The 14,651-nt window shown below is 35.6% G+C and overlaps 2 protein-coding genes across 2 annotated transcripts; one reads left to right on the top strand and one right to left on the bottom strand.

Moving 5' to 3' along the window:
* The first annotated feature begins 6,206 nt into the window (after positions 1–6,206).
* On the top strand, positions 6,207–7,397 carry LOC105618418 (FIT family protein CG10671). Its single transcript, XM_012199959.1, has one exon. The coding sequence runs from the start codon at positions 6,207–6,209 to the stop codon at positions 7,395–7,397; it is 1,191 nt and encodes a 396-aa protein (XP_012055349.1).
* Positions 7,398–9,798: 2,401 nt separating this feature from the next.
* On the bottom strand, positions 9,799–13,796 carry LOC105618271 (zinc finger CCCH domain-containing protein 18-like). Its single transcript, XM_012199810.1, has 6 exons — positions 12,683–13,796; positions 12,022–12,530; positions 11,631–11,890; positions 11,110–11,496; positions 10,487–10,867; positions 9,799–10,210 (listed from the first exon to the last, which is right to left on the bottom strand). The coding sequence occupies exons 1-6, from the start codon at positions 13,794–13,796 to the stop codon at positions 9,799–9,801; spliced, it is 3,063 nt and encodes a 1,020-aa protein (XP_012055200.1).
* Positions 13,797–14,651: the final 855 nt, after the last annotated feature.

Genomic DNA, 14,651 nt, shown 5'->3' with positions numbered 1-14,651 from the left:
ACTACTAATAATAATAATACACACACACACACACACACACACACACACACACACACACACACACACACACACACACAACACACACCTCATTATCTATTATAATATATTATCATAATAAATTGATAATATATTATGATAATATATTATCATAATAAAAAAATTATTTTTTAATAATTTGACATGCATATAGAGAAAAGAATTTAGTTATATTGAGTATTATCAATATTATATTGACAGGAGATTTATGTTATCATAAACTTTAAAAAGTTAAATTTGTTCCAAACTCGTTGTTCTTTAACATGTAACACAATTAATTATCATTTTAAATTTTTCAAGAAAAAATTCACTTCTGGATATTGCATTATTAATGACGCATAATGCATTTACGAATTCCACATTTCATACTTCATCAATGAATTCCGTTATATTATTATTTACGCGTCATAAGCATACGTAACGCAATTCTTTTTGCCATCATCAGAATAAAATTACAGTGTCATCATCAGAATAAAATTACAGTGTCATCATCAGAATAAAATTATAGTGCCATATTGGCGAACTAACCTAATGAAACGACGATCGATTAAACCAATAGGAAAGTTTCGCTTACGGCGAAATTTTTAACTATATAATTTGTTCTACCTACGAATTAATCTTTTTTAACCGGATTTCTTTATAGCTTGTGAAAAAATGTATCTTTCCAACAAATAAAAAATTGATTAAATCACTGGTGTGCAATTTTTTAAGGTCAATTTCAGAGGCTTATTTTTAGAAACGAAATTTTTCGAATCGCCTAATATTTATGTCATTTACACAAAAAAATACAAAATATAATTCTATATTTTATTTTTAAGTTGGCGAATTGCAAAAAAGGACTCCACACTAATTATGTAGAAAATTTGATGTCAATGAACACAAAACGTGACTACACATGATTCAAAAATTTTTATGATGTGTCAAAAGTGTAAAACTTGTGCTTACACAGAACATCTTTAATACCATAATTTAAAAACTATCTATTATTATTTAAGTCATGTGTACACTGAAAAAAATTATTGAATTTTATTAAATATTTGTTTGAATGATGCTAATGAAATATTTACTAAATGTAAATATATATTTATTTAATTTAAGTATATTTTTTTATTTTGAATAAAAATGTTTATTTACTGTAAGTAAATATTTCGTTAGTATTATACAAAAACAAATATTTAATAAAATCCAGTAACTTTTTTTCAGTATATATAGAACATTTTTTTTATTCATCACATTATAATATATGTAAAAATCAATACATTTCATCGAAATCCAATTTCCCATATAATTAATACTGGGTATCCTTTACAAGTGAGCCACATGCGGCTAACAGATTGCGTATCTCACTGAATTAAATTCAATTGGGAGTTATATTTAAAAAATTTAGATACACTTCCAAGTAACACACGGCCTTATGAAGGATTGATTAACGATTAAGTTAAGCGAGCTTAATTAAGTTTGATCGAAGGCACTCCAGAGAAGAGAATTCATGAGAAAGGCCCGAAACCAGTCTTGTTTCGCAGCTGTAAAGAGATCACATCAATGAATATCATAGAGATGGAATATATGCGTAAATATGTGTGAGCGAAGAACTAATATTGTTGTCGCAAGGAGATACGGAATACTAATCTAAACGACTTACTCGGATGGAGACATCAAAGTTCAACGAATGCGACGCTATATCGGATGCTTCATCCTAAAGATCGATCGATTTCCAAAAATTTGCTTTCTCTCTCGTTTTCATAAAACTCGACTCGATAATTAAACTGTCAGAACTTTTCAGAATTGTAATTGATTTAGGTAATTTATTAGAATGACACTTTTATATGACTCTTTAAAAGATGGGCGAAGGGGAGGGGCATTCATAATCCGACTTTATATTTAAATATTAACGATCTGGAATTTATTTAGACAGTCATTCCGTTAATTGAAATTTCTCATGATCATTTAAAAAGTAAGACTTAATATAACTGTAAATTTAATAAAATATTAATCAATTTTATTAATAATTTTATTAATAATAATAATTTAATAGTGAAATTTAATAATATTATTGAAATACAAATGATACGAAATTTTATATGAAATAAAAATATTGTGCAGAGAGCTGAGCTTCAAAAAGTAAGCAAATAATAATACTGTTTATTTTTATTTGCCTAGATTTTTATTTGAGATAAAAATATGCCGCCTTCGAAAAGGAAGGTTTCAAGAATCGCCGCGCAATTAATACTTTCTATTTAGACATAAATCGACATAGATATCGTTCTATTTTTGTTACTTATTGGAATATTAAGAAAAATAGAATATCTATGTCGACTTGTATCTTTAAATAAAAAGCACTCATATTATCTCGAATTAATCTAACATTATTTCAAGCATAATCGTTAAATTCATAATATCAAATTATATTCAATTTGAGTTATTTTTAATAATATCTATAAGTCGTTAACTACATCTCACTCAATATATCATTAACTTGAAACTAAAACAACGGAGTTAACAATTTAAGAAAAAAATGTATAAATTTTTACACAACGATAATTTCTCGATCGATAATTTACGATAATTCACGATAATTCACGATAATTAGATTACACGCAATGAGTTATCCGTTGTCTTAAGTTAATTTTCATCACCTTAATAAATATACAAAAATTATTAAGTGATTCTTACACTTTAACAACTTTAGAAAGTATTTATGAGGTTGTGAAATTTAAAACAATTATATATAAATGTTATAACTTGATGACTATAATTACTTGATTCTCCTAGTTTTTCGAAGAAAAAAAATGTACAGGATACGAATGACCCAATCGTGTGTACTAAGAATTAAATTTAACTCAAATTTAGTTTATTTATTTGTAAGTGCATACGTTAATAAGGACTTTGTTTATTTTGACACTAACAACAGAAATGGATTAATTTACATTTTAACTGAAACGAAAGTTGAAAATAACAAAATGTTTAACTCAAAGAACTGGATTCCTTCCTATTCCTTCAATATCTAACAGTGAGAAATATCTCTCATTAATCATTGGATGTATAAACGTATAGACGAGTCACTCATGCACGGGCGCGTAACGTAATTACCCTGATTGCGACTGAGCGGTGAAATCGTAACATAGACAAATGCAAAATGTCACAAGCAAGTTCTTCACAACACAGATTCCACTCGCGAGACAGCGAGACTCACATGAGAGGGAAAGAAGTTTTCCGTCAATCATCCTCGTTTTTGTCAATCCTCTCCGTCACCTGAGTCGAAAAAGTTGTCAAAACGATATCTCGCTCAGGCGAAATGAAAACGGAGTGAGATGGTCGACCGACGGTCGCGTCTACACTACGCGTTAAATTAGCGTGAATATCGATACTAGGTTGTGCATCGCGTCGTCTCGTGTCAATTCGCGTCAATTTCGTGCTCCGATCATTCGAAGAGTCGAGAAACGAGAACGGTGCGATTCGGGCGTATTCCCATACTCGCGAAACAATTCCACGCACGCGAGCGAACGTTAATTCCCTCTAGCAGTGTGAAGGCAATCACGAAACGCGCGTCGTAGATTCTCGAGCAACGAACTTTTTGTTGTTACCTGTTCCACCTGTTACTGCTCCTCTTCGGTTCTTCTTCTGCCTCTTCCTTCTTCTCCACTTATATCGTTCAATCCCTTTCGCGAGTTATCACGGCGACACTACGCTTCCGTTTTCTTCTCCTCTGTCAGAGATACTCGATTCCAACGGAGAACCGCGAACAACTCTGATCAACGATCGTTCACGACGCTCACTCGAATCTCTGGCTTCTACTCTGCGTCCCGGCGTGAGTGGCGTTCATCCCTCTTTCTCTTCCTTCCTTCGTTCCTGTCAGGATCATAGTGGAAGTATAAGGGGCTCCGCGCAACAAAAGGAAGAACAGAGAAAATAAGAATTTCAACCTATCAGAAACTGTGTATTCCACGACACATGATTTCTGATAGGTTGAAATTCGTTTTATTATACAGAGCCTCTAAAAGGTATGTTCTTGCGCATTTTAAACATAAGAAGAGCGATATCCAGAAGCCGCCATGTTAGCGCGGTTATTTGAAGTTGGCTATGTCATTATGTTATTATAGGTCTATTTTTTATTAAAAATTAACACAATGTCATGGTTTATTTCGAGCTATAATTTATATTTATATTTAAATTAACTTTAAATTAATATAATTAACAAATGTTTCGGCTTACAAAGCCTTCTTCAGTGCTACAACGCAGAGATACAATCTTAAATTAACGGAACTTAAAATAAAAAATAACAGATATAATGAAAATTTAAAAACCATCAATGGTGAAGTGTCAAAATATAAAAAGATATAAAAAAATTTCGAACGTCAATACATATTCCGTCAGATGATAATAAGCTAGGAACATTTGGATACTTTAATCAACAATAGATTAATTGATATGTTCATTGATAAAATAGATTTGTCAAATTCCTCGATTGAGATCGAGAATTCAATTTGTCACTTGTATCAAACGATTTGAAAATTATTCAATTATGAGTATTTTATGACATTGGTAATCTAAACTCTCAATTAAAGATCCGATTAAGTACAATAAAGATACTGACTACTGCTCATTTGAAAATTAATTCCTGTTTTTTACACTGTGTGTACCAGAAAGTGCAGCGATAAAAAACAGAAACTTATTAGCGTTTGCTGTCAACTTGAGTTAGAAAACGCTTCGCTATTGGTTGACGTTACACGCTCTACCAATAGAAGAGCACGAAACATCATTACTTCAACCCAAATTGGTGCAAACTTGGTCGGGCCGAAAACGCCATATATTGAGTTCTTTCCTTTGGAAAAAAAAAATTTTAATTTTTGCACCTTTCTTTTTGGAAACTATTTGTACACGTTTTTACTCGACGCATACTCATATCCAATATGTCACTTCAAATTACTGCGAAATACATATTTAAAATGGCCGTATCTGATTATGCGTAAATGGTACGAAATTCGTCTCGAAAACGAATACACCTTTTACAATATTTCCACTATAAGGCTAAAGTGAGGAGCACAGATCTTGCATAATGCATAATACATAAGACATAAGAAATCCAACCAATCAGAGTTCTTTATTTCATGGAAAGGAAAGAAACAAAGGTTTTTGATTGATATATTTTCTTATGCATTACATGTTATGCAAAAGTTGTGCTTCTCGTTTAACTGACTAAACTGATCCTAAAATATACAAAGACGAGATTCTTTCTCATATTAACAAGAAGTTTTGCGAACGCGCCAAGAAGATCGAAATAAGTTTTGGAACATTGAAAGTGCGTTCATATCGTTCATACGTTTGGTGAGTGTTTTTTTACAGTTGAATTTTTATTTAATAATCTTTTTTTAAAATCTTTAATTATTTGAATGATTTGGATTCTTAATTCCAAATAAGACACTGCTTATCAATAGCTTAAATAAAACATTACATACATTTCCTTCTCTATTACTATATCTCATATATCGCAAGAATAATGATCATATTCAGCTCATACTTTTCCATTCACTTGTAAACTTGTAAAGTTCAAAATCATAATTTGAAAGTCTCTTACTTTCGAGTTTCTCGTAAATTATTTAAATATGGAGAAACTACTTTTTGATTGTAGTATATACTATGTGAAGAAATAATCTATGTAGTGACAGGAAACTGTAATTTACAATTTTCTTTACGAGTTGGGTAGCTACATTTACTGCGTCTATGATCGCCACATGAACAAACGTCATGAGGTTCGTTATGGCCGAATTTTTTATATTTTTTACCTTTTTTCTCTATCTTTTTCTCTATGACCTCTAATACATCTGTCTCATTTTAAACACAGAAAACTTAATAGTGTATTGCAAAGAGTAGACACATCCCACACTTTTATATTCTACACATAGAAGAACCTAGGTAATAGTACCTGGGAGCAAAGGACATCCATGGCATACGTAGTGATGCAAAGTAACGAGGTGGGGAGAGGGTCAACCAGTGGATGACGGAGCAGATTGCTCGAAGTCCACGACAGCTGAGAAAGCAAAAGGATTTGAGACAATCAGTCGCACGCTGAAAACTTCCGCAAGACGATATACGTCTTCCTTACCCAAGAGGTTAGCTCAGTGCGATGGTTCTAGGGTACGTCGACTACCGATAACCAAAATTGAGACGCGATGGCGACAGGTAAGCGACGCAGCATCCACACATCGTCCGGAAACTCCGGCTCTTCTGGTTATTCCGGCAGTGGTCCACGTTCGAGCCGAATGAACTTCCGGCCGAACAACACGCAACAGGAGGACCGTGGTGGCACTCGGCCGACTGCAGCACCGAGCTCGATCGGCCTTATCCTGGTCACCATGCTGCTACACGTCTGCAAGAAGTCCCTGCTGTTTGACACCCGGCTCAAGGTGGCCATCTACTGCGGCACGATATTCATCATTTCCCTGATCGCAGACTTCATCGCGATGCCGCGTACCTATTTCTCCAGATCCGATAATGCCCTGAATCAGTACTTCGTCAAGTGGGGCTGGGGCTGGCTGCTGTCCATAATTGTACCCTGGGTCGTCTTGACAGCGCATACACTGGGTTGTGGCCGTCGACCAATTCTACTGAGACACTTGGCCCGCATTATACTTGCCACTTGTGCCTGGTTGATCTGGACAAAGCTGTTCAATTATATTGAAACCAACTATGGCAGATGTCTGGGCACCCGTGACATTCACGTGCAGTCTAAGGCAAAGTGTCTGCAGTCAGGTAGATTCTGGAGTGGTCTTGATATATCTGGACATACATTTATTTTAATTTATTCAAGCCTCATTCTTGCTGAAGAAGGATCCTCTCTGGTAGGATGGGAGGGAATCAAGGATTTGATAATGAGAGAAGAGCACACGCGGTCTGTGCCAACTGAGACTAGCACTGGCCCGTTGCGTAATCTCTCAGATGATGATCTGGGGTTCTTGAAAAAGGCTCACCGGGCACTCACGCCGTATCTACGTGGTCTTTTTGTGGCAATGACATTGCAGCAGCTACTGTGGGATATCATGTTAGTGTCAACAATGCTTTACTATCACATTATGATCGAGAAATTCCTGGGTGGCGCAGCTGCGATCATTACGTGGTATGTTACATATCAATGGTGGTACAAGCTGCCCAAGATTGGCCTGCCAGCACCTGGCGATGGTATCTTTAAATACAACGAGATAAAGATTAATCCAGAGATCAACACCAGAGTGAGACGTAGTACGCTGAACGGCACCAATCAACCAAGGTTTATGGGAATGCCAATCAGAACAATACAAGAGTCCTCAGAACTGAATTCGTCGTTCAGACAAGCGGATCTCGATGCATCTGTCACGAGGGGATAAAAACGTCCTCAGTGAACGGATCACGGATTGGCACTCTTGTTTCCTTTATACTTAAAGTGCAATTTGGTGATCGCGTAGCATGGACCATCTTTTACATAGAAATTGAATATTCTGAGAATATCCAAACACTTATAATGTCTTATTTAATGTCTGATTTACGAAATTTCCATTTCTAGATACTTAAACAATTGAAACGTTGCACCGTGGCGAATAAAAAGTGTATATACATATAATATTTAAATAAGTAATCTGGAAATATATAGGGCTCTCTTATGTTTAGTACAAAGATTGATTTGAATATAAGAATTATAAAATATATAATATCGTCTGAAAAATACGGGTGCCTTCCTTCAGTTTTCTATTCGTAAACAAAGGATTTCAAACACTCATGTATACATTGGAATTTGGGCAATCAAGTTCGTTTAAACTTGGAATGGTTTTAAGTTCTACTTTGTTTTCAAATTATTTATAATTATAGGATAATAAACAGGAGTGTGTGCCTGTTTTTTCGGTTCTGGAATGTTGTTAAGAAAAAAAAGACACATTATTTATTTGTATAGAATTTAAAGTCGGTGTCTTTGATAACACTCTTTTGTTTTGTACTTACTATTTAATAAAGACTGTTGTTAACAAAGCGTCTGTTTTTCTTAAGTTAACAGTGTTTACGACATGAAATTAACATAGAGTTTATATGCCATGCTATATTTATACACGGAAGAAAAGTACAAAATATATAGTTCTTATTATGAAATCTTCCTCATGAGTAGTACAATCGCTGTATATTTGAGAGAATATATTCCCTGTTATTCGTAAAATTATTCTTCCGCATTGTTAGACGAAAGATCGTCTAATATCGCAGGTCACTTATCATTTTTATTGAATGCTTTTAATTTGGCAATTAATAAAAGAACCATGTTTATGAATTGTGTCGTGAAAAATAACATTCGCTTAAAAAAAGAAAACAATTAGTTCATCGTGAGATATAACAAAACAGATACAAAACTTGCAAAATTTATCCTTTTGTTACAGATTGAACCTCTTTGTCTATTAATGAAAAATAATATAACATATATTTCTGATTGATTACTACTAAATTGTAGCAAAATCAACATCTACTTATTTTACGGAAATATTAATTTAGCAGCATTGTGTATAATTGTAGCAAAATTAATATTGTTGATTTTACCTACGAATATAATTGAAGAATAATTTTCATATTTGGCAACATAGAGATCTTCTATAATCCACTTTATAGATGTTTAATATGTTGATGTTAAAATAAAAATAAAGTACACAATATATATTTATACAGACACGACAATTTACATCAGTTAATATCACTTTCCAAATCTGCTTTGTTTTAGAAAAATTGTAACACATCGCGTAATTATATTCCTTACGCGCATATGTGTTAACGGAATTCAATTAATTATTAACACTGGATAATTAACTATGCATATATGCACTTTCAGATGCAAGATAACTTCCTGTCTTATGCATAATATATTTCTTATGTTTTACATTTTACATAAAAATAATCACTCGAGTGTTATTAAAACAAAATCAGGTGAGACTGTACAATATCAACCATTACGTTTAAGTGTCTATCTAAGAAAAAAGAAGTCTAGTGAAGAAATAAATTGTAAATAATAGAATCTACCTTGTATTGTAAAAATAAGAACTTATATATACCACCACAATCTAACAGGCCTCACATATTTCGTTATTTCGTGGTGATGATGGCAGCTAAATTATACAGTGTACTTAGATAAACATTTAATACATATGTATTTATCCGCACTCACGAACAGAAATCGAATACAAAGATAATTTCGTTAGCAACTGTATACCGATATTGCATATTTTTCTATTTTTATAAAACTTTTCAGTTGGAATTTAGATCGATATAATCATTAAAAATGTGTAAGAGAATTTCATAATATCGGTATATATGCAATATCGATATTATATATCGACATTACAATTATATTAGGTGTGGGAAAAAGTTCGTAGCGTTTTTTTAATAATATTATTAAATACATTTTACAAAAAAAAATTACAAAAAAGGAAATAAAGAAGTTTAGAACTTTACAATTAATTACAATTATACCATTCTTTATCTTTCAACAATGAACAAATAATCTGTAATTTCAGTGAGTTTAGTTGTCATCAATAAATATGATATATCTTTAAACATCTTTTTTGTAAAATACATATCACAGTGTACTAAATCTATTTAATTGGACAACGCTAGTTTTTCTGAAAAATTATTTCTATATCGGTATACATATGTGTGTCGAAATTTATACCAATCAATTTCTTTCATTCACATCTATATATTTGTTATACTGTTTTCAATCCCTGTTCGCGAAAAGCGCACGCTATCGTTAATCGAATCGATTTAAACTTTCGACCTTTTACGCGCAATCGCATCTTCCACGGCCTTTAGTTGCTTTAATAATTCCTCGCGTCGTGAGCTCGCCTTCTTAGCAGCTTTAGCTGCCGCTGCGGCCACTTGCGCCTTGTTGTCAATCAACGGCGGTGATTCAATGCTCCGCTTTTTACCTGCCATAAGTGCACTACGATCGATCTTTTTTACGGCTGTAGCGTTGCTCGTGGGCTTCAAAGTTAATTTAATCTGCTGCTTCGCGCCACTCAGCTTCAAAGCGTCGATGCCTTTGGAATCTTTGCGTGGTATCGGTGGTGTCGAACCCTTTCTTCTACGCGTCTCGCTGGAGGATGACGAATAACTTGATTCGCTGGAGTCGCTACTACTTCCACTACTCTCCGATCCCGAACTACTATGAGACGATCTGAAACGTATTTTTTTTCCTTTCCTTGTTCCTTTATTTTTATACACATTAATAAACAACATAACCAAGAAATATCTTCTAAGATTAGATTTGTTAATCGAATGAGTTTATAATACTAACTTTGTTATATTATTAAAATAAATTTTTCTTAAATTTTGCATCGGATTACACACGTATCAGCACAAGAATTAGTAAGAACGTCAAAAAATTGAAAATTTTTTGAAGTTATACCTTTTCAATTTAACTACTTGATTAATAAGAGTCATCTCTTTTTACCTAGATCTAGAACGACTTTTAATGATTTTAGCCACAGCAGCTGCAGCCATAGCAGCCTTTTGCTCCCTGGCTTTGTCGTGATGACGATGAGACGATAGTGGACTTGGGGCAGGTGGATTCAGTCCGGCCCTTCGATGCAGCGTGCCCGTTGGAGAGATAGAACCTTTGGGTGGACGAGGAGAGGGAGCGGGAGGATTCATTAGCATGGCACCTCGTTGAGGCGTGGCTGCGGGGACAGCCGGGGGATTCGAAGGAGGCGAAGTAAGAACAGTGGTCTTGCTTTTACCAGTAGACCTAGTTCTAGTCGGAGGGGAAGGTGAACGAGACCTGGATAGGGAGTCGTAAGAACTGTAGCTAGAACGACTGGAGCTACGGCTAGAACTAAAAAGACGATACTCCAATACGTTTTTATACATATAACAAAGTAGCACGATAAACACTTTGAAAAAAATGCAGACAACGCATTCTTGACTATCTTCATTTTCTCTTTATCTCTTCATGTGAGAAATATTATTGAATGTATTCTCAATAAATCATCTTCAGATCTTCCGAGAATTTCTATATATAAAACGCTTCTTTGTAAGACTCTAATATTATCAATCGTATACGAATATAAGTAATACCTCGTTGATGAATATGAAGATCCAGATGAATAAGACTGCCGTCGGGGTTGTCGGCGGGACGACGTGTTGCGGCGTACAGTGCTCGGGGACTTGCGCCGCATCCATGGATCCGCCCATTCGTCACCTCTACTCCTTTCAGTAGGAGGTGGTTCTTCCTCTCGCCAAGGTTTCGATGGAGGGATACGTTCTACAATGACTTCCCGCGACGGCCGCTTATGCTTCTTTTCATACTTCTCGTAATAATCACGTTCTCTGTCACGCTCACGATCTCGTTCTCTCTCGCGTTCACGGTGGTGAGGTGGCGGAGAAACCGAATGCGCACCACGAGGAATCGCATGATAATCAAAACGCTCCCGATACTCGCGTGACTCTTTGTAATGTACTCGCCTAATTGTTAAAAAAAAAAAGATTAAAAATAGATTTGATGGCAAAATATTTCAGTAGGACTGAATATAGAAATATAGAAATATAGAAATAATTTTCTAATTAGAACTTGGCCATATATAACTGTTTCGTCTCACCTATAATAATCAGTTGACGCGGACGGAGGAGGATAATATCCTTCAGGCTCGTCAACATATCTTTCCGGCGTTAGTCTAGAAGATGATACTCGGCGTGGTACTTCTCGTTGTGACCATCTTTCGACTGGCGGCTCAGGACTAGCAGCTCTTACGTAATATCCCGCTTCTCTATCCAGTTCATCCTGTCCTAAACTCAAGTTCATTTTCTTTTCTTCGAAATCCATGTCAGATTCTTTGCGTTTATTGGCCTTTCGCATCATCTAGATCAAGCGAGAAAATATCTTCTTTAAAACTTGACTATATAAATTTTAGATTGAAAATTGTTAATAAAACATTATAAATGGGATACATGCACAGTGCCATGCATAATAATATCTTGCACTAAACTTACTTCCTTGGCATGACGCAGACCGCGTTCCCAGGCAGATTCAGACGGAGTTTCTTCCACCTTAGGTGTGTGTGTAGGAGCACCATAACCAGGTATCGATGATCGCATACTCGGTCTGTCGATGTGGGATCTATATTCGTGTGGCGCGGCGGCATGTGGCGGATATGCCATAGGCCTCACCATATCGAACATAGTGTAGTTACCTTTGTCTGTCACACCTGGATGTAAAAATCTACAACTAACGCCCCATGTGCATTGGCCTCGACTATAGAAGCGACATACTGGTCTGGGTTCAGTCTCTTCGGGTCGTGCGTCATCTCCATCGCTAAGCTCTCCCTCTTCCAACTCAGATTCCTCTTTCTCTCCCTCTTCTCCTTCTTCCTTATCATTTATTTCGCCAGATTCTTTTATTTTTGCCTTATCCTTGTCTTTGTCTTTATCTTTATCTTTGTCTTTGTTATCCTTCTCCATATTCTCTTTAATCTCTTTTGCAGAAGGCGCCTCAGCTTCACCTATAATTTTATCATATTTATAGCAAATGCAACTTTATATATGGAATGTTATATATGGAAATTTTATTCATGGAATGATCTTATTATAATATTTAGCTATACAATTTCAATATATAAAAATTGAATTTGAAATTTAAAATTTATATATTTACCTTCGTCACGTTCGTCTTTCCATTGACCATCAGCTTCAAAGTCTAGTTGCTCACTTTCTTCTGTCAAGCCAACTGGTGCAATTTTATCTTCTTTTTTCGTATTTTCTTCGTCATTAGTGATTTCTTGTTTGTCAATCTGTTCTTGAGCCTTGTCTTCTATGTTTTGATCATTGGAATCTTCAGGACCATCTATACTCTCAAGATCCGATACGTCCGACAAATCCTCGCTATGGGTCATAGGTGTAGGCTTAGATTTAGACATGGGCTCTGGTTCGTCCTCAATGTCCCCATCCGAGATTTGTTCACCGTCCAATTCGTTATAGGACCCATTCTTTTCCTCTTCGGGAGACCGAGGACCTGAATGCATTGGTGAGGGTTTGTCCGATTCGTGATCATCCATAGGAGACGCCGGACCGGATTTGAACGACTTCGGTGAACTCCTCGCCGATATTAAAGATTTCACGGAACTCGGACCAGATCTAGGCGACTTTGGTGAACTTTGCCTGGACTCGCTGTTCTTGTACGAGTATGATTTTAATGAGTTGTCGACAGATCTTTGCATATCTGTTTCAAGGTCAGACGCCTTTGACTCGGCGTCTTCAAAGTGCACAGATTTAGAATCGTTCGAGGGAGAGAGACATGATCCGTTATCCTGTATGGGCGATCGAGACAGACTCTGATCCGATAGGGGTGAGTCAAGAGAATTGTTTCCTGAATGGTAGGACTTTGGCGAGTCATTCGGTTGATATATCGGCGATGTGGGAGGGCGATATGCTGGCGATTCGGGTGACTGTGGCGGTGACATTGGCGGTGGAGATTTTGATAAACTACGAATTGATCTTGGAGAACCTTCCTCACTAGGAGACATTATCCCGGATCGCTGCGATTTCGGTGATAACGGAGGAGACCGCGGCGACTTGGATTCGCCATCAGTTAACGGCGATCGGGGAGATTTTTCCCCGGAGAAGATGGAGTTCGCAGCGGACTTTTGTCGCTCCGATCCGGAAGAGTGATGCGAATAGCGTGATGATGTTACCTCATCCCCGGCCGAAGTAAGTCGATTACCTTCATCATAACCCTCCGTTGAAGTACTGTCTGTACCAGAGTCGGACATGTCGAACTCTATTTCAGCCTGTAAATCAATGAGATTCGTTAGAAGGCGGCGGATAATTTTAAATCGGACGGGAACGGGAATGTTTTGATTAAGATCTTTAAATATAACCCATTCCAATCTCCCTCTTATTTGGTAAGTTAACTTTTTTTTCTTTTAGACGTACCGACCGAATGTAGCAGTGAATAATCTGCATCAGTAGCATCACAGAGCTTACCTGGATCAATTAGAGTCTGTGAAGTATTCGCTCTTGATGGCACAACGCGCGCGATCCATATCATGTCGAACATACTTTCTTTATATCACAACTTTCGACTTTTTTTTCTCTTTTTTTATTCAACGTGTTAAAAACTTTTTTTTAATACTTTATTACTGAAACTGAACTTTGCTTGCGGATCACATATACAAATACCGTACTGTTTTTACTCGGACTTTTTTCGCGCGGAACTTTTTAGAGTGTCGTTTTAAACTTTTCAACTTGAACACAACACAAACTAAGAAAGTACCGACAAATCACGAACCGTATTTTTTGTACTGCACTAGCGAAACTATAACGAACGAACTTTCAACCTGAAAGAATATTTTTTGGGCCTAAAGGGAGAGAAAGAAAATGGGAAGGGACCAAGGGGGGANAGGGGGGGGGGGTGAATTGAAGAGCAACGAAATGTATATATATATATATATATATATATATATATATTATATATATATATATATATTATATATTATATATATATATACACACACACATATATATATATATATATATATATATATAGTAGAGTAGATATAGTTACGTACGTATACTTACGTACGTACGTTACGTACTACTACCTATTAAGTTATTAGGTTTAGTTA

This window comes from Atta cephalotes (genome assembly GCF_000143395.1).
Source record: "Atta cephalotes unplaced genomic scaffold scaffold00016, whole genome shotgun sequence".
NCBI lineage: Eukaryota > Metazoa > Arthropoda > Insecta > Hymenoptera > Formicidae > Atta > Atta cephalotes.
This window is presented reverse-complemented; position numbering and strand designations above follow the sequence as displayed.